Source organism: Pimephales promelas, chromosome 1 (assembly GCF_988280905.1).
Source record: "Pimephales promelas chromosome 1, fPimPro1.hap1.1, whole genome shotgun sequence".
Lineage (NCBI taxonomy): Eukaryota > Metazoa > Chordata > Actinopteri > Cypriniformes > Leuciscidae > Pimephales > Pimephales promelas.
The window spans coordinates 46321992-46345802 of record NC_142769.1 but is presented as its reverse complement, the minus strand read 5'-3'; the positions used below and the strand labels follow the sequence as shown (position 1 = coordinate 46345802).

At 38.3% G+C, this 23811-nt stretch overlaps 2 protein-coding genes across 10 annotated transcripts in view; both read left to right on the top strand.

The window, feature by feature from the left end:
• The window catches only part of ntn4 (netrin 4), a 29212-nt gene extending 25403 nt beyond the window's left edge, over positions 1-3809 (top strand). For all 4 annotated transcript variants that reach the window (XM_089130393.1, XM_089130400.1, XM_089130390.1 and 1 more), the window contains exons 7-10: positions 278-357; positions 539-607; positions 691-864; positions 3188-3809. In XM_089130393.1, the coding sequence (XP_088986519.1) occupies positions 278-357; positions 539-607; positions 691-864; positions 3188-3333 (469 nt within the window). In that variant the 3' untranslated portion in view covers positions 3334-3809. The remainder of the gene's footprint in view (positions 1-277; positions 358-538; positions 608-690; positions 865-3187) is intronic.
• A 667-nt stretch (positions 3810-4476) lies between these two features.
• The window catches only part of dock11 (dedicator of cytokinesis 11), a 104579-nt gene continuing 85244 nt past the window's right edge, over positions 4477-23811 (top strand). For 2 of the 6 annotated variants that reach the window (XM_089130358.1, XM_089130366.1), the window contains exons 1-11: positions 4485-4693; positions 12657-12773; positions 13175-13264; positions 13422-13504; positions 13588-13648; positions 17094-17189; positions 17933-18067; positions 18516-18693; positions 22280-22359; positions 22663-22746; positions 22830-22970. In XM_089130358.1, coding sequence (XP_088986484.1) covers positions 4592-4693; positions 12657-12773; positions 13175-13264; positions 13422-13504; positions 13588-13648; positions 17094-17189; positions 17933-18067; positions 18516-18693; positions 22280-22359; positions 22663-22746; positions 22830-22970 — 1167 coding nt within the window. In that variant the 5' untranslated portion in view covers positions 4485-4591. Of the gene's footprint in view, positions 4694-12656; positions 12774-13174; positions 13265-13421; positions 13505-13587; positions 13649-17093; positions 17190-17932; positions 18068-18515; positions 18694-22279; positions 22360-22662; positions 22747-22829; positions 22971-23811 lie in introns of all 6 variants that reach the window. The other 4 variants (XM_089130373.1, XM_089130371.1, XM_089130376.1 and 1 more) reach the window with 4 other exon arrangements.

The window sequence follows — 23811 nt, the reverse complement described above, 5'->3', positions numbered from 1 at the left end:
TCCATGATTTATGGGAACTTTCTATACACGTAATGGTATTTATACTGTACAAACTGTATATTTGATCCCCCTAAACCTATTTTCAAAAAAACAGGTTTTATTAAAATGTAAAAAAAACAAGTAATTTTCCTCGTGGGGACCAAAAAATGTCCCATAAAACCCAAAATCTTTGACTTTGTGGGGACATTTTGTGGTTTTACTGTATTATGATAAAAATGGCATTGATAGATAGTAACACAGATATATAACCATGCATGTGTGTGTGATTCTTGTCTAGGTCTGAATCAGATCCCAACAGCACGGCAGAAAATCATCTTTTTCGAACAGAAGAGCTTTTCTCCGCCCTTAGTCATCCAGGTATTAAATGGAAATCTCGGAGCTGATAACAGCGCCGTCTTGTTCCCATGAAAAGTTTATTGTCTCGTCTGGGTTGAAGGCATGTGCTGTTGTAAAGTCGTGCCTGTTTTGAAGTTGTCATAGCTGCAGAAAGAAACTGACAGCCAATACTTTAATTGCTGGGTATTTCTTTGCTTGACAGACAAATGTGTATGCAAACAGCAAGCCCTTGGAAACCGCAAAGTGTTCTGCAGCGTAAAATATGCTTATGGTAAGCAGCACATAAAACTGTCCCGAGACCAGCTCATGCCTGCTGTGCATGGAGTTGACGTGTGTTTACTTGTGTGTTTGCAGCAGTGAAAGTGAGAGTGCTCGGTGCTCATGATAAGGGCTCTCATGCAGAAGTGGATGTTAAGGTTCTCAAGGTGTTGTGGGATAACTCGCGCCTCAGGCTCTCTCGGGGAAATCGAACTCTTTATCCCGAGTCTTGGACGTCACGAGGCTGCACCTGCCCTGTACTTTTCCCAGGTTAGCAAACATGCTCACAGATTCACGGTTTGCCCATATGGAGATTTCCCACACAGTTTCTGTGTTGATTGTGGGGATAAATACGTGGAATGGATTTAAATCTGATCAGATGCGGTAAATGGACCTTGGAGAACTGTGTTTAGTCAAGTCAAGTCAAGTCAAATATATTTATATAGCGCTTTTCACAATACAGATTGTATCAAAGCTGCTTCACAGTATCAATCAAGACAACATAACAGTTTAACTGGAGGTATTATCAAATCAAATGCATTGTGAAAGGCCTCTGGCCTCATTTCCAAGTTAGCATTGGTGTTCTTTATCAGTGGAAACAGTTTTCAAAAATTTTCATCCAGTCCAGTTTTATCCACAAGTTTCCGAGGGGTGCTCCTGTAAAAAATAAAGTGGGTGTAACTTCCAGTAAGGCGGCGGAAGTAGCATTCCAATGGTATTTTGTGTGTTAGTTAGCGAAGAAGCTAGCTGTTTTTCGGAGAATTATTTTACTATTTAAAGACGCAAATCTTTATGAGAGATGTCGTTACGGAGCTCAGGGACAACATGTGCTGTTCGCGGTTGTATAACCGGACTAAACTAATTCAGTGGCTTAAACGTGATTGTTTTGAAAATAAGCTGAAAACGAAAATCAGAGTGATCCTGCCAACGACTGTAGTTTCCATCACCTCCCAAAACACGACGAATCTTCCTGTGTACATTTGTTTAAATTATTAATATTCTATAAACTTTTATCAGCATGTGTTTGGCTGTTCGCTACTGATGTTACACCTAAACTCAGGATCAAAGCCTGAGTTGACAGAATACCAAATGTGCCAGTTAATGTATTCAAGTAGCACATTCATTTATAATTTTAAATAAACTCCAAAGCACAATGACTAAGTGTGTATTTTTTATTTTAATTGTTTGTCAGCTCACACAACTGTCTGTCACCATGCCTTGATGAGTATTGATTATTAATAATGTTATTATAATACTCCCAATCAACTACTGCAGAGGGTAAAGGTACTGTTATTTCACCCTTTTTAATTTCGTTGAGGTTGTGTTCCCACATCGTTAGCTAGTTTGGATCGCTACAACTTGAATGACTGTCAACTGTTGAATGAACGAGTGTCAAGCATGTCGAGTCGCGCTTTGTTTACTTCAAACCAGAAGTCGCGCCCACTTTTGACGCAAGGCCTCATGGGGCGTAGGAAACTTGTGGATAGTTCGCTGGTGCTAGGATAACGCGAGTCAATGTTAACTGCTAGCCTGCCATTAAAAACAGTTTTAGCCACTCCACAGTACACCAAAAGCAAATAAATTATAACGCCAGACTATCGATGTAAATGTCAAAGAAGATATTTAGACAAAGAAGTGCAAGCAAAGAAGAACAAGCAGCCAAACAATAAACATAGCATGGCGGATAATAACTGAACAAGTGTTGATATAACGTTAGCAGTTTCAAAACCATGTGAATGAATGAGTTTTAAGTTCTGCCGTGAAGAGACAGCTTATTCCAAAAGCATATTCCAGAGCTTAGGAGCCATAATACTGAATAACCATTTCACTTGATAACAAAGTAAGGTCATATACCATAAACACACGAACTCAAAGGTCTTCACGGCAACCCGTCAAAATAAAAGTTCGCAAATTAAATTGTGACAAATATATTACAGTTGTACAGTAGAAGCTATGTCTCAATGTAATAATAGTATTGTTTGAGGAAAAAAGTTAATTTCAGATTATTAAAAGATAAATTAAATGAATGTTTTATGCCTACATTTGATTGCCAAAGTCTTGTGTTCATATTTACGGTCATGTTTTTATGATAAACATCAGGGTATTTCCTCGATTTCCTTTCACCTGATGGTGAAGTGGTGGTGTCTCATTTCTTAGGGGAATATTTGTTAGCCCTTACCACTCTGTTTCAAGGGGGAAGGAGTAGGCATAGGGGTATAAAAATTAAATTGGGATTGGGCCAAGGCTCATTTATCATTCTGTTAGCCTACAAAAATGCAGTCATAAAATCAATTGATTTTCGGGCATGATTGTCGAGTATTTACAAAATATATACTTTAAGTATAGTACTTTACCTAATTAAAGTTCTGTATATTATGTTAAAGATCTGTATGAAATGAGGGGAAAAATAAAGCAAATGCATAACTATGACTAAAAGTACATAACTAAAAATATAAAAAAAAATACTTAGTTTATGAATAATAGCAAATTAGTACATTTTTAACACTGCCTATTTTTTTTATACATGTTTGGTGATATTGGCCCAAAGTGATACTTTTGTAAACTGATCAGACTGTGTTTCCTCTTGCTTTAGGGGTGGAATATCTCGTAGTTGGACACGAGGATGTGAGAAAAGGCCGTCCCATGGTTAACATGAAGAGTATAGTGAAGCCATGGAGACCCAGCTTGAGCCAAAAAGTCCATCAGCTTCTGAAAACCAAATGTAGTTCAAAGACCTAGAGACTCCCATGCTACCTGTCAACTTACCCTTTATTTTATTAAGACCATTTTCATCCTCTCAATCAATCCTTTAAAACAGTGGTTCTCAACCGTTGCGACTTTTGTCCAAGACAAAATTTGGAGACCCTTCTTTCTAAGCTGATATGTACCTCTGGCACTTCTATTGTAATAAAATAAAAATAAATAATTTAATAACAGTTTAATGTTGTGAATATAATTGCATTTATACCGTTTTAAGACGTATTGGTAAGCTTGCTGAGACCCCTAGTGGGCCTCCTGGTTGAGAACCACTGCTTTAAAACAAGCTGTATGGATGTATTCGCTAGCTGTCAGGTGAATACTAGCACTGTACAAAGTGTATAAAAAATATGTATGTATGTGTATATATAAGATAATATATGTAGTTTTTTATTTCTATAACTAACCCTGTATATAGCATGCATTTTGTACACATAAAATACAATGCATATATGCAATATTATTGTCTTATGGTTACCTTTATCACGATTGGAAAAAAAGAGTTTTCTTACTTTTATTGATATGCATTAATACATTTTAGTACCGAACATGACCACAAGGTGTCAGCCTATAATCATATTAATGAGTATGTTGAATCATATTTACAAGAACAAAATGAAACATGATTTACTGCTGATAGAAGAGATAGGCCAAGGCTGTCTTAAAAATCTTATTACAAAAATAATGTTGCTAAAGCTCACACTTAAAGGGATAATTCACCCCAAAATGTTGCCATTTTATTAACCCTCACGGTGTTCCAAACCTGTCCGAGTTTCTTTCCTCTGTTGAACACGAAAGAAGGTATTTTGAGGAATGTTGGCAACCGATGGCTACTGTCATGGTTAAACACATTCATCAAAATAGCTGCTTTTGTGTTCAATAGGAAAAATATATATATTTATACAGATTTAAAACAACTTGAGAGTGAGTAAATGATAGAATTTCCCTTTAATTTCATTATTACTTTGGAGGTGACATTTTTTTACCACATAATTTATCTTGTGATTACAATATCAAAAAAATCCCAAAGATATACTTTCTAAATATAAAATATAAAACTTAAATACATCTAAAACAGGGATCAGCCAACCCGTCGCGGTGGGCGGAGCTAACGCTGGTCCATGAGGCCCCGCCCCTCCCGCATCCGCATCTCTGTCAGACGCGCAGATTGACGTGCCGCGATGTCGCTTTCCGCAACGAAGACGCTGATGGAATTACATTCAAACTAAAGAAGGAGAAAATGTCCGAAGTACGAAAATTCACAAAAAGGTTGAGCAAGCCTGGGACGGCTGCGGAGCTCAGACAAAGTGTGTCGGAGGCGGTGAGGACGTCCATTGCTGTGGTTAGTAACTCAAGAGACTAGTCTCTCTCTCTCTGTGGGCTGTGTCTCAAAACGTAGTGAGCTTCCTATGTAGGCGGCGTTTTGGACATCACAGGCGCGTGCATGGCAGGCAGTTCACTAGAGTGTAAAACAGTCCTAGTTTATTATTTAACTTCGTATATGCAGATAAGCTGTCAGGTATCGCTTATAGTCGTTTTTCTGTGTGCAAACGGCGTTTGTAATTATTATTGAAACACGTGCCAGACTGCTGAGGCAAGAAGCATTACGTCTCGTGCCTTCAGGGCAATAACCGCACCGCAGCACAGCTTCAACATCTGTCTAACACATCACATAGACGTTAGCGCCATGTACATACTGAGATATGCATTGATTTAAATGAGAAAATAGGGTTGTACTTCCACGAAAAGGCCGGTATAGGTGATCCTGACTGGAACCACATGGATCATCCTTATGCCTTTGTGTAAAAAAGAGACATGTGCTCATGCACCAGTCCAAGAATGGTCCATGCTCTCTTTTTCTTTACAAATTGAGAAATAAATGATCAGATGTTGAGAACAGATATGTGTCACTAATGTTTTTCTAGGATATAGATTGCTGCACCATTCATTTGAGGCATCAGCTATGCTCAGAAATGATATTTTCAGACAGACACATGTCACGAGACTGAGATTTTTCCACCAGAGCTGTATGAGCCTATCATGTCATCATTGTCAGTTTGATTGTGGTTTCCAGGGAGACAGACAACAAATGGCACTCTATGGAGATTGCAAAGCCCTTGTGTTTCCCATGAGAATACCCTCCGGCTGCTCAGCGGTGCTTCCTGTGTCCTCTGCATGTGCTGAATAAAGTGTTTGTTTCATCTTTCCCCTTTTTGTGCCTCTTTTGCACACTGCATCTGAACAAATTCAACCAAAACGATGACACAAGAAGTGAAAGAAGTGATTATCGCCGCTCATTGTTCCACGTAAAACCCAATGGAATTGATAACAGAGCAGAGTTTTATTTTTGTTGACGTATTTCTCATCGGAAGTTTCCTTATTTCTTCCATTATTTTCTGAAATAGGGAATAGGTTGTTAGTTATGTCAGAGCCGTGATCATGATTACTCGTTTCAGGTCGTACAAGGGGGCGGGGCATTGTAATTCAAGAGAGAGTTCGATTGGACAAAAATCTGTAGTGCAGTTGCACTGTTTTACAGAAAGAGAATGACTAGGCTACATTTTATGCCTAGATTACATGATTTTAGCCTGATTTTGGCATGATCCATTTGACGTAGGGTGTCGTGGGGATTCGTAAACGACAACGGGCGTCGGGACGCAAGATTCGATCGTATCATCTCGTATAGTGTGTCATAGTGGGCGACAACCTACGATGCTTCACGACAAAAAGACTAGCATGTTTATTTTTTTAACGGTTGTCCACGACGGTTCCGTCACATGTATGAGGTTGACCAATAGGAGCACAGAATCTTTTCTGTACACAACTTTCAAAAATGGCGAAACCAAAGAGAGACGATGGTGCTAACGTTAAAACTAACAGTAAAAATATATAAGAAAACAATATTTTACCTCAAGTTCTCTTTGGAGGATTGACAGCCCAGAGCAATCCAGGAACGTGTCCATTGTCGGGTTTTCTTTCTTTTTTAACTTTTTTTCTGAACACAGGACAGCCAATACAACACTCACCGCTTCATCCATTGTTTGTTTACGTTCGTTTCCGGAAGTCACTCTACTAGTTTCGCCTTCTCGATGACATCACGCGCACCTTTAAAGACGGCATGCGATGACTGGTCAGGAAGCAACGTGTAGTCTGACGACACAACAAGATTTTAGGAGTCAAAATCGTGTAATCTGACACAGTGACTATCGTAACAGACAAAAAAATCGTGATGTGTAAAAAAAAAAAATGTGTATGAGTAACACTTTGGAGAACACTAGCAAATAGAGTGACATATTTTGGTAGGTCAACCTGAAAGTTTGCATCGCCCTGCCTTGAAAGAAGCCAATAGGATTTTCCTTTGACTTTTTGATAAAAGCGTAAATGCAATCGACAGAAGTCAAAAGCTAGCCTGACTTCGTCATACTCATATTCTAGTGAGAATATGAGTCTGAAACTCCTCCGTAGGGTTTTGATTATGAGGCGTGTCGTAACCGAACTAGGAGAAAAAAACCCCTCTGCACTCAATTGGATAGTCGGTAGACCTACAACCAATCAGAGCAACTCAAGTCAACTCCTTTGCATAGCGCAGTTTTCAACTACAGAACTTACTTATTTTAGAAATTAAATAACGAGTGTTGCTTCTTTTACTTACTTCTCCATGAGTGCGGCCAAAGGAGAAACCACAGCGACCGCTGGCTTTTCATTACGTCCCATCTTCTTAGCGACCGTCAGAGCCAGCTGATAAGTTACACTTTTCCCGAATCATGTTGGAAGGACGCCAAAAATATCTTTCCGATCGACAAATGCCTTGATTGCAGTTCTCTGTTTGTCTATTAAAATGAATGCGCTGTCGATTTATTTTACAAAAGACGCGACAGTGGAATCTATACATCTCAATTCTCCAGCTGCAGTCATCTCTGAGGGAAAACAGTTAGCGCTCTTTGATAACGTGATGATTACGTCCCTGCAGATCATCTGTCCATCATCGTATAAAGCCCGCCCTGGCAATTTGATTGGCCCGAACGTTTCTTGTCTGATCATAATTACTCCTCAATGGATCGAGTCCAGACCGAACTTCCCGACCAAAAAATGTTGTGGGCGGAGTTCGGGCTGGCATCCAGGCTAGTCAAAAGCTAAACGTAGGCTGTTAACAAACTACACCACTGTCGCATGACTTCAACATCACCATCACTAAGCTTCCGATGACTCTTCAGTCTATGCTTAAAAACATTTTCCCTGAAAATTTGAGTTAAAATAGTTTGCAAGAGTGCGATTATAAACACGAGGCTGTGAAAGCAAACTAGTGTGTAGATGAGTTTACCTTTGACAAGTAAAAGCTTTTAAAAAAATCACAATAAGAGAGTATTACTGGTGTGTTTTATATGGTGGAATAAAACGTGAAAATATCTTGAGCTCGTGTTCCCCTTCAAGCATTTACCCCAAAAAACCCATCGATGGTTCCAGAAGTGAAGTTTACACACATCAGCTGTTGTCTGCCGAGCCAAAGCCTCACATCTGGAGGGTACATTAACCACCCAGAACACGGGCTCAAGGCAGCTTCACGTCGCCCACTGTGTCGCCCTTTACATTTGCTTTTTGAGTTCTTGCATACGGAAATAACATGACTGAAACGCGCGTGGCGCCAACGCCCATGAGCTTGTGAGCGGTAAACTGGCTCATATTTCCTTTTACCTCAGCCTGTGGTTTGATGGCCTGTGATTCTTCTTCTTCAGTTCCTCTATGACCTCAACAGGGTTGACGTTAAAAGCCATTTTTTAAGTGATCTGAGGCCATGTGGTTGTTTTTGCAGAGGTTGGGCTATTTTTGGCATTAAGAAGCTAGTCCTACCACGATAAGGTAGCTTAACCTTGGCCCTGGGAATGCAACGCTTGGCTTGGAGCGAGAGACAGTACTTGGATTGGGGAATATGCAAGCATTCCCATTGGGGAAGTTGGTTGGAAGGGCCGTTTAGAGAGAGTGAAGTTTAGACTTTGCTGTAACTCATGCTCTGTTGCAGTAGCAGCTGGACTGGCTGTGGTTTTTTGCCTCTATGTGGGATGACACATGACAGGAAGTTGCTGCTCATACACACACATTGGTTGTCAGCTCTTGTGTATGTGCTTTAGAAACACAGGAAGCATTTATGTGTATTATAAGAGATTGTATTTGATGCATGGCTGTTTTTGTCTTTATTTGTGCTGTTGTTTCTCAAGCTAGACAATTAATGAAAGCAAAACATAGTATAGTGCAATTTAAATATACACTTCTGTTCAAAAGTTCAGTAGGCCTACTTTTATTTAGCAAGGTTGCATTACATGGATTAGAAGTGACAGTTATGACTTTAAATGTTTATGTTTTTAATAAATGCTGTTTTCAAGTTTCAAAGAATTCGGAACTGACCACAAAATGATTATGAATATAATGATTTCAACATTGATTATATTAATAAGTTTGAATGATTTCTGAAGGAACATGTGACTGGAGGCTCGAGTAATGATGCTGCCATAAATAAATTACTTTTTAAAATATGTTCAAATAGAAAACAGTTATTTATTTTGTAATAAAATGCGGAGATGTCAGATGGCCCAGTCAGTTGTGATTGGTCAACTCTGCTCTGATTGGTCAGATGGCCCAGTCTGTTGTGATTGGTCTACTCTGCTCTAATTGGTCAGATGGCCCAGTCTGTTCTGATTGGTCTACTCTGCTCTGATTGGTCAGATGGTCAAGTCTGTTGTGATTGGTCTACTCTGCTCTAATTGGTCAGATGGCCCAGTCTGTTGTGATTGGTCTACTCTGCTCTGATTGGTCAGATGGCCCAGTCTGTTGTGATTGGTCTATTCTGCTCTGATTGGTCAGATGGCCCAGTCTGTTGTGATTGGTCTACTCTGCTCTGATTGGTCAGACCCCCCAGTCTGTTGTGATTGGTCTACTCTGCTCTGATTGGTCAGATGGCCCAGTCTGTTGTAATTGGTCTACTCTGCTCTGATTGGTTCGATGGCTCAGTCTGTTGTGATTGGTTTACTCTGCTCTGATTGGTCAGATGGCCCAGTCTGTTCTGATTGGTCTACTCTGCTCTGATTGGTCAGATGGTCAAGTCTGTTGTGATTGGTCTATTCTGCTCTGATTGGTCAGATGGCCCAGTCTGTTCTGATTGGTCTACTCTGCTCTGATTGGTCAGATGGTCAAGTCTGTTGTGACTGGTCTACTCTGCTCTGATTGGTCAGATGGCCCAGTCTGTTGTGATTGGTCTATTCTGCTCTGATTGGTCAGATGGCCCAGTCTGTTGTGATTGGTCTATTCTGCTCTGATTGGTCAGATGGCCCAGTCTGTTGTGATTGGTCTACTCTGCTCTGATTGGTCAGACCCCCCAGTCTGTTGTGATTGGTCTACTCTGCTCTGATTGGTCAGATGGCCCAGTCTGTTGTAATTGGTCTACTCTGTTCTGATTGGTCAGATGGCCCAGTCTGTTGTGATTGGTCTACTCTGATCTGATTGGTCAGATGGCCCAGTCTGTTGTGATTGGTTTACTCTGCTCTTATTGGTCAGATGGCCCAGTCTGTTGTGATTCGTCTACTCTGCTCTGATTGGTCAGATAGCCCAGTCTGTTGTGATTGGTTTACTCTGCTCTGATTGGTCAGATAGCCCAGTCTGTTGTGATTGGTCTACTCTGTTCTGATTGGTCAGATTGCCCAGTCTGTTGTGATTGGTTTACTCTGCTCTGATTGGTCAGATGGCCCAGTCTGTTGTGATTGGTCTACTCTGTTCTGATTGGTCAGATTGCCCAGTCTGTTGTGATTGGTCTACTCTGCTCTGATTGGTCAGATGGCCCAGTCTGTTGTGATTGGTCTACTCTGCTCTGATTGGTCAGATGGCCCAGTCTGTTGTGATTGGTCTACTCTGATCTGATTGGTCAGATGGCCCAGTCTGTTGTGATTGGTCTACTCTGCTCTGATTGGTCAGATGGCCCAGTCTGTTGTAACTGGTTTACTCTGCTCTGATTGGTCAGATGGCCCAGTCTGTTGTGATTGGTCTACTCTGCTCTGATTGGTCAGATAGCCCAGTCTGTTGTGATTGGTTTACTCTGCTCTGATTGGTCAGATAGCCCAGTCTGTTGTGATTGGTCTACTGCTTGCAACGCGTGTCGGAAACCAAATGCTCATTACTATATCTGAATCCCAGCTCCAGATCTTCTTCAGCACTTCATCATACACAGTGAAACGAACAATGGCATAATTTTTTTCTGTATCAATTTTAGCGCGAATCCTAGTCCTTTCGAAGTGCATCAGAGAGGATTCTCTGATCTGAAAACACGAACCAAACTCCTTCAGGCCTCATCAGCTACAACTACAGTGTTTGAAGGTTGACGTTGTTCGCCGAAGACCATAGACTGGCATTATGCAAATTTGTTACATTATTACATAGGTTTGTATCAGAAAGTGACACTGGAATTGCTGACGACTCGTTTCAACAGTTCAGAATCTATTCTTTTTTTTTTTAGGAGACAGTAACTATATTTGATGTGCACATTGATCTGAAAACATTTGCAGACCTTTTACATTCACAAACAGCAATAATACACACTGCATGAAAGGTAATATTTGAAAAAGCATAATAAGGGGCACTTTCAGCATTTTCTGGCTGCAGTAGCGTCCGTCCAAGCTTGCAGAAGTTTCCACAAGGTGATTTCTAAAAAGGATTAGTTGAAATTGCTTTAATTTGGACTCGTTTTCCTTTATTACTTTGATTTCAGTTGAAATGTTCACAAAAGACCCGTGTGATTATGGGTTTAAGCCACACTGATCCTGTCAGAGCTGAACTGCTTGAAACATGAGAAACAATGAGCAGCTTTAACCAGCTCTGAACTTTGAACAGTAGAGTTTTTATCTAAACCCCAAGTACTGTAGTTATGAAACTGTAACTTCCTCTTTATATCTCTGAAATTTTATATCTCTGTAGAAACTTTAAAGGGGACCTATTATGCAAAATTCACTTTGGACATAAATGTGTGTGTACACAACCACTCTATACTATATAGTGATAAAAATCCACTCACTCATTTTTTTTGAATCCCCATAAATCATAAGCAGTGTCTTCCACGACCTATTTTCAACCATGAGTCTGGTGTGATGTCATAACAGCCACAGGCCCCGCCCACAAATGTTGACAGACACTGTCATTTTAACATAGCACCGCCCTGATTGAGTTGCACACAAGCGTTGTTGGTGTTGTGTTGTGTGGCTGGATGTATTAATCCACATAGCTCTCTCTATTTACTCCCAAAATCTGAGCCAGCCGCTGGAAATTTAGTTTTGCTTCCTCAATTCGTTTATGTACTTAAGGACTTATACTGTGTTTACTCAGCTCTTACAGTGATTTTATGGAGTACAACTGATGCTTCATCTTTTGTGTGATGTACAATGAACTTTATTAAACTCATCAGTATATTTTTGGCCATCGTTCAGACAGGGTCCGCTACAGTAATAGTGGATACAAGCAAATAACAAATACGTTATAACCGTAATTAAACTGAACCATACCTGTTCCATCTCCATACAGCATATAGTCCATACACTGTTAATGAGAGTTTCTGTTTTGATATTATCATCCGTCTGTGAGATGAGATTGTTCTGACACGGAGCGCGAGCTTTTGAGGCTCCGCCCCCTGTGCCAGCAGCTCATTTGCATTTAAAGGGCACACACTAAAACGGTGTGTTTTTCTCAGCCTCAAAAAGTGACAATTTAAACATGCTGTAAAAATTATCTGTTGCGTATTTTGAGGAAAAACGTCACATACACACTCTAGGGACATCAGAGACTTATTTTACATTTTGTTTAACAGAAGGGTTGGCGTCAAGTTAACTGAAATGTCATCTATTTTGCAATTCCCATTTGGTACTGTGCAACATGGGTTAAAGTGGTGAGATACTTGAAATGAATCATTTGAATATTTAAATGAAATGAAATGGTCTGTTTTGGTGGAAACGCTCTCTCTTCTGTGGACGATGCTCTTTGATTGACTATCAGACCATGACACGGGCATGTCAGCTGAGTCAGTAGTGTGTGTTTAAGCTTTAACACATGATTCTCATTTAGAAGGCAGCTGAAAAGAAAGGGAAAGTTTTTTAGAGAAAGCTTAAAAAGTTAGAAATCGGAAGTCCTGGAACTGATTTATTTTGTGTGGAAAGGGTGTAGAGAGGCAGTAAGCTGTGTCTGCTATATTCACAGGCAGAGCTTTCAAATCACTCTAACAAGTACAAAAGATTAAACTGTTGAGATTCACTGATCCACATCGTGTGTGTTTGCAGGAGCAGCCGAAGATCATCGAGCCGCTGGACTATGAGAGCGTGGTGTTCCAGAGGAAAGCTCAGATCCACAGTGATCCTCAGAGAGACCTGCTGCTGTGGCCAGCTGATGATGTTTCAGTGAGTCCTGCACAAGCACATTTCCTGCGGGTTATTTGTTTGGGTCAAGTCTTCAATCTTGTGCAGGCTTCCTACAAATCTAATTTAGCAGGCTAAGCTTTACCAATCCTAATATTACATTGCAAACATTACAAAATATAAGATTACTATTTAAACAACATAAATATTATCTATCTATCTATCTATCTATCTATCTATCTATCTATCTATCTATCTATCTATCTATCTATCTATCTATCTATCTATCTATCTATCTATCTATCTATCTATCTATCTATCTATCTACATGTATCTGTCTGTCTGTCTATTTATCTATCTGTCTATCTTTCTGTCTGTCTGTTTCTGTCTGCCTGTCTGTCTATCTATCTAATCTATCTATATCTATCTATCTATCTATTTAGGAGGCACAGATTGATCGTCAAAGGAGAACCATCGTTCCTTCAGTTCCTCAAAATGCAGAGATTGAAGCTAAAAGCCTGTTTGCCAAAGAGGTAAAGATCGCGCTGAACCTCACAATACCAAAACAAGAGCAAGCCTGCAGCTTTCCAAAATCAAAAAATATGAGATCACACTTTCCTGTTTTTCATATTTTGATGTGTTCCTGATCACGTGATTGAGTACTTGAGCAATGCTTGTGCTCTTCGGCAGTGCATTAAGATGTACAACACCAACTGGCACGTCATCAACTATAATTACGAGGCCTACTCTGGAGATTTCCGGACGCTGCCCTGGTATGTCAAAGTTAGCTTTTTTTGCCAAAGGTTTTGCACTGCTATTTGCACAGTTTGCGTAAGCTACTTTTTCTGTCTTGCAGTAAAGGGATGAAGATGGAAAAGCTTCCCAGCCAAGTGTTTGAGGTGGATGAGGGGGAGGAGGTAAGAGACGTTATGTACAAGCGCAGGATATTGCACTCCCTCTTTTCATTTGCTTGTTTTTAATAAAGCTTTTCTTAAAAGCATTTTGAATTATGTCCAGAATCAAACAATAAATTGCCTACCATATTTACAGAAAAAAAATGCTTTGTCAATTGTTTCACAGATTTCAAAACAAGAGTTCTTCAAGGTCAAGATAAAAAACTGAGCCTTTATATAAATTATTAAATGTATTTTAAAGCAAACTCAAAATCCATGCTTGACATATAAACAGGAATGTCTCTTCAAGTAATGTTAAACACACAGAACATATTTTAATCATATATCAAGAAACTCTTCTAAAGATTCATTAGAAATGTCTGAGTCGGCTAACTGACTAAACAGCTTTATTACTGTCTAAAAAGAACTGTATCCAATCAAAAAAATTAGAAAAAGACTAATTCTTAAAAAATATTTGTAAATAGTCGAAAAGTACTGCATTTTGTTCTCTCTGAAATGCTTTGAGGTTTAAAAGTCACACATTTATTGTGTTTTTATGATCAATTATTGCATTTACTTCTGACTACTCAGAAGTAGCACTCACACAGATCAGTAGTGTGTTACTGTACTACACCTCTTATTAACATTATAGATATTGTCCTTCTCCTTCGGACGGCATTGTAAATGTTGTGATGCTTCCGTGAGGTCGTATAATCAGATGTAGAGATGAAGGCCAGACGGCCCATTACATGCAACCTGACCCTCGTGGTCTATTAATAGACACACACTAAAGTGTCCAGCAGATCTTGATCAAATTAGATGTAAGGAATGGTGATTACAGGGCAAAAAAGATTGCTTCTCCACCCTGTGTGTGTGCGTGCATTTGCGTCTAAATCTGTGTGTATGTACATGTTTAGACATGGATAGTCTTACTGTTTAATGTGTTGTTGTGAAAATAACTTTTATGCCAATACTTGCACAATAATGAGGCCATGATATGAGAAAATAAATCAGTATCTCGTTCAGTTGCAAAATTAAAATACACTCACCCATATGTCATTCAAAACCTGTTGGCATTCCTAGCTTCTGCAGAACACATACAATATTTCATAAAATAATGTTCATTTACATCCCATACCTCAAAGATTGGTGTATTTACAGTTCACGACTCCATCCTTATATCAACAATGAATATGAATTACTGTCATAGTACCTCATTGCATATTTATTAGGGCAGTCAAACGATTAATCATCCAAAATAAAAGTTTGTGTTTACATAATATATGTGGGTGCACTGTGTATAATTATTTTATTTATATAAATACACGCACACATGCTTGTATATATTTAAGAAATATTTTTATGTTTACTGTATATACTGTAGATTTATATATAATTTATATTATATAAAAATATAAATATTTTTTATATATAAATATTTTTTTTCTTAAATATATTTATATATATAAAATAATTATACACAGTGCACCCACATATAATATATAAACACAAACTTTTATTTTTGGATGCGATTAATCGTTTGACAGCCCTAATATTTATACTAACGTTTAAAAAGTTTGGAGCCGGTAAGATTTTTTAAAAGAAATGAATATGTATTATTAATTCGACTGATAATGCTACAAAAGATTGATGTCAAATAAATGCTGTTTTTTTTTTTTTTACTTTATTCATCAAATAAATGTCAGGGTTTCCGCGGGGTCTTAAAAAGTCTAAAAATGTCTAAAATTTCTAAAAGGCCTTAAAAAGTCTTAAATTTGCTGAAGTATTATGTTCTAGGTCTTAATTCATTTTAAACGGGTCTTAATTTTCCTACGTCCATGTTAATCTCAGTGAAACTTTCATTGAAATGGTTGTAGTTCCCTATTTTGCTAGTTCAAATATAATTCACTGTATTGCGACTACAAAATAGACCAACATGCAACAGCCAATAAGTTTTGAGTTTCGTGTTATTGTGCTCTGGTTTCTCCACACAGTGACAAGATACCAGTCCTACATTGTTTCAAACTATGTTTCTGGACTCTGACATCACTCAATCCTTCACGTGCGGGAAAGATAAAACGGTCTACATTACGCACTTTGGAATAGGGGATTTTATAAAAACAGAAACAGAACTAATTTCCAAAATCACGAGATCATTCGTGCTGTTTTTCGACGAATGTTCAGTTTAAATAAATTAAATTATAATGTTGAGACTCTGCGTTTCCTTTGTACGTTACATATATATATATATATATATATACAGTATGAAGAGTTCAGATGCAAAAGCCTCTGAATGCCATTTGAAATTTTCTTCTTTAATGATGATTTTTATCAAACTTGTATATTTAAGTTCAGTAATTTCACTTAAATAACAAATAATAGGTAATCTTCATTGCCATTTAAGTGAAATCACTGAACTTAAATATACAAGCTTGATAAAAATGATCATTCTAGAAGAAAATTTCAAATGGCACTTTTGCATCTGAACTCTTCATATATATATAGTATATACTGTATATATATATATATATATATATATATATATATATATATATGTATATATATATATAGGTCTCAAATTTCATTCATAATGGTCTTAAAAAGGTCTTAAAAAGTCCTAAATTTGACTTTGTGAAACCTGCAGAAACCCTGAAATATGTATGACCATTTCCACAATTATATTAAGCAGCAAACATTGATAATAATCAGAAACGTTTCTTGAGTATAAAATCATCAGAATGATTACTGAAGGATCATTTGACTCTAAAGACTGGAGTAATGATGCTGAAAATTCAGCTTTGATCACAGGAATAAATTACATTTTTAATTATAATTTTTATTTATGATATTTCACAATATTACTGTTTTTATTGTATTTTCGATCAAATAAATGCAGCCTTGGTGAGCAGAAGAGACTTCTTTCAAAAACATTACAAAATCTTACCTATACTTTTGAACTCTCTGCCAGTGTATGGGGACAGTATGTCATGTTGGCTCTGTCATGTCCATTTAATTTAATCAATTAGCTGAGTGACTCATTAGGAAGAACAGGGTGCAAGCAATTGATCAGTCTCAGTGTGGCTGTTATGAGCAGAGAGAGAGGGAGGGAATGAGAAATGCTGGAGGGAAGAGAGAGGAGAAGGGCATTCGGACAATTATATTACAGTGGAGAGCTAGAGAAAAGCACATTCATAAAGGACGCCAGGCCACTTCAATTAAATTATTGTGCGCACACACACACACACACACACACACACATTTGATTCAAAGCATCTTTAAGCTGTATTTTGCATGATTGTTGTATCATGTTAATGTGTGGTGTGATTTCGAGTTATTATGCGAGGGATAAGTTACTTATTTGCATAAAGGTTTGTAAATGCAAGGCAGATAGATAGCGCTCATAGACTTCCATTGATTTTTGAGTCTATCTGCTTCATCAGTTCTTACTCTGTGTGTGTGTGTGTTTCAGGACTCGTCATCTCTTTGCTCTCAGAGAGGAGGAGTAATGAAGCAGGGCTGGCTCCTGAAGGCCAACTTCAACAACAGTCTGTCTGTCTCGATGAAGGTTCGTGGAGTCATCGGCACACCGTCTCTAAAAGAAAGCAGTACTGTTGCAGTCGTCGTAGCTTTGTATACTGTACATCTGCTGATCAATACAGTTTGAGGAACTAAAGTTGGATAGGACTATAAGGCCTTGTTTTCTCAGAAACCTCAATTACACGCACTGATGTTGATACGCAAACTGTGCATACAAAAGGATATTTATACAGTACTGTGCAAAATGCCAGTTATTTACAGTGGGGTCAAAAAGTATTTAGTCAGCCATTGATTGTGCAAGTTCTCCAACTTAGAATGATGAGAGAGGTCTGTAATTTTCATCATAGGTAGTTCAACTCAATTCTTTGTGACATAACCTTTGTTGGCAAAGGTTTCCTGTAAGTCTTCCCCAGGTTTGCACACACTGTAGCTGGTATTTTGGCCCATTCCTCCATGCAGATCTCCTCTAGAGCAGTGATTTTTTCGGGGCATCACTAAAATACATTTTCTATGGGGTTGAACTCTGAAAAAAAGTCACTGAGCAGCAAATCAGATGGATTTTCTGATGGATCATGTGACTGAAGACTGGAGTAATGATGCTATTTTTGATCAAATAAATGCAGCCTTGATCTCTAAAAATCTTACCAATTCCAAACGTTTTAATAGTGGTGTGAGAGTGAAGCCAGTTTAAATGCTACTTAGTTTATTTCCATTTATTTTCACTAGAGTACCTCCATTTTTCACACATTTACATTTTTTTTTCCTCCACAGGTGTTCAAGAGGAGGTATTTCTACCTGTCTCAACTCCCTGATGGCTCATACATACTGAATTCATACAAAGATGAGAAAAACTACAAAGAATCAAAAGGCTCCATCTATCTGGACTCCTGTATAGATGTAGTGACGGTACATGCTAAATTTTTAGCATTATAAATTGTAAAATGTAAATATATAGTTTGTATTTATTAGCAGACTTTCTTTTTATCCAAAGTGACTTAGAAATGAGGCGTACAACAATTGATGAAATATTATTATTGTTAAAAAGTTTATTATAATTACTGAGACAATTGATAATAATTATTATCAAAACGCTTATTGCCTGTTAAGTTTCATTTTAATTTGAACTTATTTTGTCCCAATTATCTTCAGAAGCAAATGTCTGAACTTGGTTTGAAACGTTTCTCAGGAAGTTTACCCACAGCATGTTAGCAGCCCTCAGGCTGGGGTGTAATATCAGTAGCACGACAGAGGAATCTTCCTTGCTGAATACCCATTACTATTACTTACAACCGCAAATAGCTCTTAATGTGACACCATTAAATTCCTCCACTGACTAACACAGCATTATTTCTAGCAGTGCTCCAAGATGCGGCGCCACAGTTTTGAGCTGAAGATGCAGGAGCGCAACAGTCACTATCTGGCGGCCGACAGCGAGGCCGAGATGGAGGAGTGGGTGAGCACACTGAAACAGGCCTTACAGAGCACGATGGAGGACAGGAGGAACGGGTCAGAACCTTCTGAAGGTTCTCTGGGTAAGTAACACATACACACACACACACACACACACACTGTAATTCAGATATGGTAGTGGGCGTTTTGTTCCTGACATGCTCTGTAAGTAGTAGACCAATCACAACAGACTGAGCCATCTGACCAATCAGAGCAGAGTAGACCAATCACAACAGACTGAGCCATCTGACCAATCAGAGCAGAGTAGACCAATCACAACAGACTGAGCCATCTGACCAATCAGAGCAGAGTAGACCAATCACAACAGACTGGGCCATCTGACCAATCAGAGCAGAGTAGACCAATCACAACAGACTGAGCCATCTGACCAATCAGAGCAGAGTAGACCAATCACAACAGACTGGGCCATCTGACCAATCAGAGCAGAGTAGACCAATCACAACAGACTGAGCCATCTGACCAATCAGAGCAGAGTAGACCAATCACAACAGACTGGGCCATCTGACCAATCAGAGCAGAGTAGACCAATCACAACAGAGTGGACCATTTGACCAATCAGAGCAGGGTAGACCAATCACAACGGACTGAGCCATCTGACCAATCAGAACAGAGTTGACCAATCACAACAGACTGGGCCATCTGACCAATCAGAGCAGAGTTGACCAACCACAACAGACTGGGCCATTGAACCAATCAGAGCAGAGTAGACCAATCACAACAGACTGGGCCATCGAACCACTCAGAGCAGAGTAGACCAATCACAACAGACTGGGCCATCTGACCAATCAGAGCAGAGTAGACCAATCACAACAGACTGGGCCATCTAACCAATCAGAGCAGAGTAGACCAATCACAACAGACTGGGCCATCTGACCAATCAGAGCAGAGTTGACCAATCACAACAGACTGGGCCATCTGACCAATCAGAGCAGAGTTGACCAATCACAACAGACTGGGCCATCGAACCAATCAGAGCAGAGTAGACCAATCACAACAGACTGAGCCATCTGACCAATCAGAGCAGAGTAGGCTCTCAAAAAGGATGGGTTTAGAGAGACTAACCGTTCTCAGACTCATTGAGAATTGAGTGATGTGCCATGTATATTATGAGAATATTAAAGTCTTTTTGACCTTGAATGCATGTGAACTTATAGAAGGAGACCTCCAAATCAAAATGAATAAACTTTAAAATAGCATCATAGGGGCACTTTAAAATGTTCCACCATAAAAAAAAATAATAGTAAGGTTTTTATCCCTTTAAGCTTTTCTATCATGAGACCACCATCATGACCTTGATGATGTAATGCAACTTATTGCATCATTATCATCATCATCAAAGACATGATGTCATTCACAAAATATCAACAATAAACAGTCTTTAATTGGCTGTTCTTAGTGTTTTCACTTCATCTTGGAACACAAAGCACTTCCTTCATGAAGTTAATACTCAAACTATTCCAACATGACCAAATAACAAGCATTTGGGCAATGTAGGGAAATTCTGGCCTCTGCTACTTCCTGAAGAGCGGCATAGTTCCCATTCCTTTTGTTTTCATTTTGGGGCTTTTAAAAGCCTGTTGAACTCGATGTTTTCACTGTATTCAAAAATAAGAACCACTGAATATGTAATAATAATGACAATAATAGTGCTCTATTATAGGAGACACAATGTTCTCTACTCTGAGTTTTACATTTCTGTTGTGATGGCAAATTTGAGAAATGTTAGGGAGGCTCTGTTCACGTTGAGGAGTCGTGAAGGGCCTGTTCGATAAACAACTCCCTGTGCTTATGGTATAAACTTTGGCCAATGTTTTTAAGACCTTGCATGTGATGGTCATGAGGAAATGAAATTAACTTTCAATTACATGCATTCAGTTTGTAACTTCTTCATTTTATGGAGTGACTAATATGCAGAATTCAGATTTCTGGAATTGAAATGACACAGTTATTATATGAAAACTATAACTGTTAGCATTAGAATTAAACATAACTATAACAACACAACAAACAGCCTTCAGTATCAAATGCTGCTTTCCAGTTCATCTGGTTTCCGCTGCTCTAAGTTTAACAGACCGTATGATACACGTGTCCTGATTTGGGAAGCCATTACTTTTGTTTATTATCTGGCATGATAGTATACAGGACACTTTCCATGAAGAGCAAACAAAATAGTATAAAATATTTAAAAAAATGTTTTCAATCTCATAGTTGCAGATTTAGAATAAATGGGGAGTTGGGGACAATATGTTTTTGGTCATTAAAAGAAGTTTAATGTTTAACTTTAATGGATTATTGCAATGCATTGAATAACGATTGAACAGATTATATGAACATTTTGATTTTAATTGCTGGATTTAGGCCAAAATCACCAGGGGAGAGGCAGATATTTTATGTCCTGTGTTAGATAATAGTTTATACAATAAATCTAATAGGATAACACATGAGATCAGGCTGTACCCTATTCTTGGAAAGTGCCAGTATATGTAAAAATGTTCCACCTCAGTGTGGAGATAAGTCTTGGAGCAGCGAACCTTCTCTGAATAAACGAGGGCATCTGAATCCCCAGAAAGCTCCATCTGGCTTCCCTGATTTGACATGTTTTACAGTGACACATGCACACATTACAATTACTGTTACTGCTTTCTCTTCCAATGGACTCAGAGCTTAGAAACTTGTTTGACTTTCAAGAATATCAGACACCTTGATCAGCAAATATGTTATTTGGACATGTACGGTTTAAAAGTGTACCAGTCAGTCGGGATTAAAGGAGTAGTTCACTTTTAAAAAAAACTTTTGCTGATAATTTATTTACTCACCCCCATGTCATCCAAGATGTTCATGTCATTCTTTCTTCAGTCGAAAAGAAATTAAGGTTTTTGGTGAAAACATTCCAGGATTTTTCTCCATATAATGGACTTCAATGGGAACCAAACGGTTCAAGGTCCAAAAGACAGTTTCAGTGCGAACTGCAAACTGTTCAAAGGGCTTTAAATGAGAATAAGGGTCTCATCAAGCGAAACCATCGCTCATTTAAAAAATAAATAAGAAAGTTTAAGTTTTATAAGTTCAAATGGTAACCTTGCGCTGTTCTGTGACACACGTTTGAAATGAACAAATGAACAAATCTTTTCCAGAGTCAACTTATTCATTTCATTCGTTGAATGAACCAAATGACACAGAAAAAAAATTTGTTCATTTTGATAAACGAGTCACGAACGCGCATCACAGAACAGAGCAAGGCGAGCATTTGAACTTATAAAACTTAAACTTTTTTGTTAATTTTTTAAAATGAGCGATCATTTCGCTTGATAAGACCCTTATTCATCGTCTGGAATCGTTTAAAGCCCTTTGAACAGATTGCAGTTTGCACTGAAAGTGTCTTTTGGACATTTGACCGTTTGGTTCCCATTGAAGTCCATTATATGGAGAAAATCCTGGAATGTTTTCATCAAAAACCTTAATTTCTTTTCGACTGAAGAAAGAATGACATGGACATCTTGGATGACATGGGGGTGAGTAAATTATCAGCAAAAGTTTTTTTTTAAAGTGAACTACTCCTTTGAAGAAGGATTTAATTGTTCTGCTTGGTGTCTAAAAAAAGCCCATGTTCGGTAGAATTAATCAGTTCATCATCAATCATCCCAACAGAGGAGGACAGCATCAGCTTGGGGAAACCAGAAAATGTTGCGGAGAGCTTTGGCCGGAGTCTTCATCCAGAGCTAATGAAGGTACTTGACAAAATAATGGATTACAATCCCTACTGGAGTGGTTTGAAGTGAACACTTCGTTGTATTTTTCAAACGGCTGTAATCAAAAAAATCCAATAAAAAAGTCAAGAAAGAGATATTGAAAATCGCATTTGATTTTGTTTCGTGTTTATTCATCATACTGTAAATGGAAGGTTAAGTTGAGTTTAATGCGCTGAGCAGAGCACAATGCTTAATATACTTTATAACACATTTGATGAATTTTGTTTTTATTTATTCATAAGCTTTTACAAATGTAAAGTGTTTCTGTCTGGTTCTCTCCAGTACGCCAGAGAAACCGAGCAGCTGAATAAAATGAGCAGGAATGAGGGCCGACAGAAGATCTTCACCCTGGATCCGGAGATGCAGGTTAGTCCAGTCTGCACAGTGGACGGCTATTAGAAAGACAGTCTGAAGTATTAATGAAAATCAATCGTCCTTTTTCTTTTCAGAGATTGGATTTCTCAGGCATCGAGCCTGACGTGAAGCCGTTCGAAGAGCGATTTGGACGAAGGATCATGGTTAGTTGTCATGACTTGACCTTTAGCCTGCAAGGATGCGTCAGTGAGAAGAACGATGGCGTCCCAACTAACGTGAGTAAACTCTCATTGTTACATTTCATCTTTCTTGATTGTCCTGTTTTGCGATTAGAATTAGTAGGAAATGCTACCATGAGATTGTTTATCATACCTGTATCATTTTCAAAGCCAAAACATTATAACCTTATCCTCATATGACCCTACTTATTTGTTTTTATTTTATTTATCCATATTTGGAGTCCTGATATATCTTAAAGAGGGCAACTTCCTCACATAGATTTTTTTTTTTAATATAATCTGACATACTATTTTACAGATTTACATGCATACATGAATACATACGTACTGTATATGTATACAGTGATGTGAGATCTGGCCGCTCTCGCGCTTTCTCGTATGATCTCATTCTCACTCATGATCTGTGCCTTGCAGTCGCGAGTGATCTTTGAAATAAAAACAGGACTTGTCTACTTGTGTTTGTGTGTCATATGAATAATATATGCCCCAAACATGGAATCAGAGTGCCTGATGTATGTAGTAAATGGGAAATCTCTACAGAAGGCCACTACTACATGCATACGATTTGTTCTACCATTTATTAGTAATGATTTACACAGTTTTTTTACTACTTACTATATACCTGAGCCTTCAGTATTGTGCAATATAATAAAGAAGTGCTGTATTTTATCATTTAAACGTGACTTTTCATGAAAATTGTATAATCCAAGCCACCATATGACGTCATAATATGCAAATTAGATGTAAAAATGTAATCCCTACATAAACTTTGGGTCATCCTTAATATTTCTCTAATTTACAGAAAGTATCTATCTTTTTTCACTTTTAAGATATAGCCTTTTGAAATTAAGATGTCAAAATCGAACAAAAAAAAAAC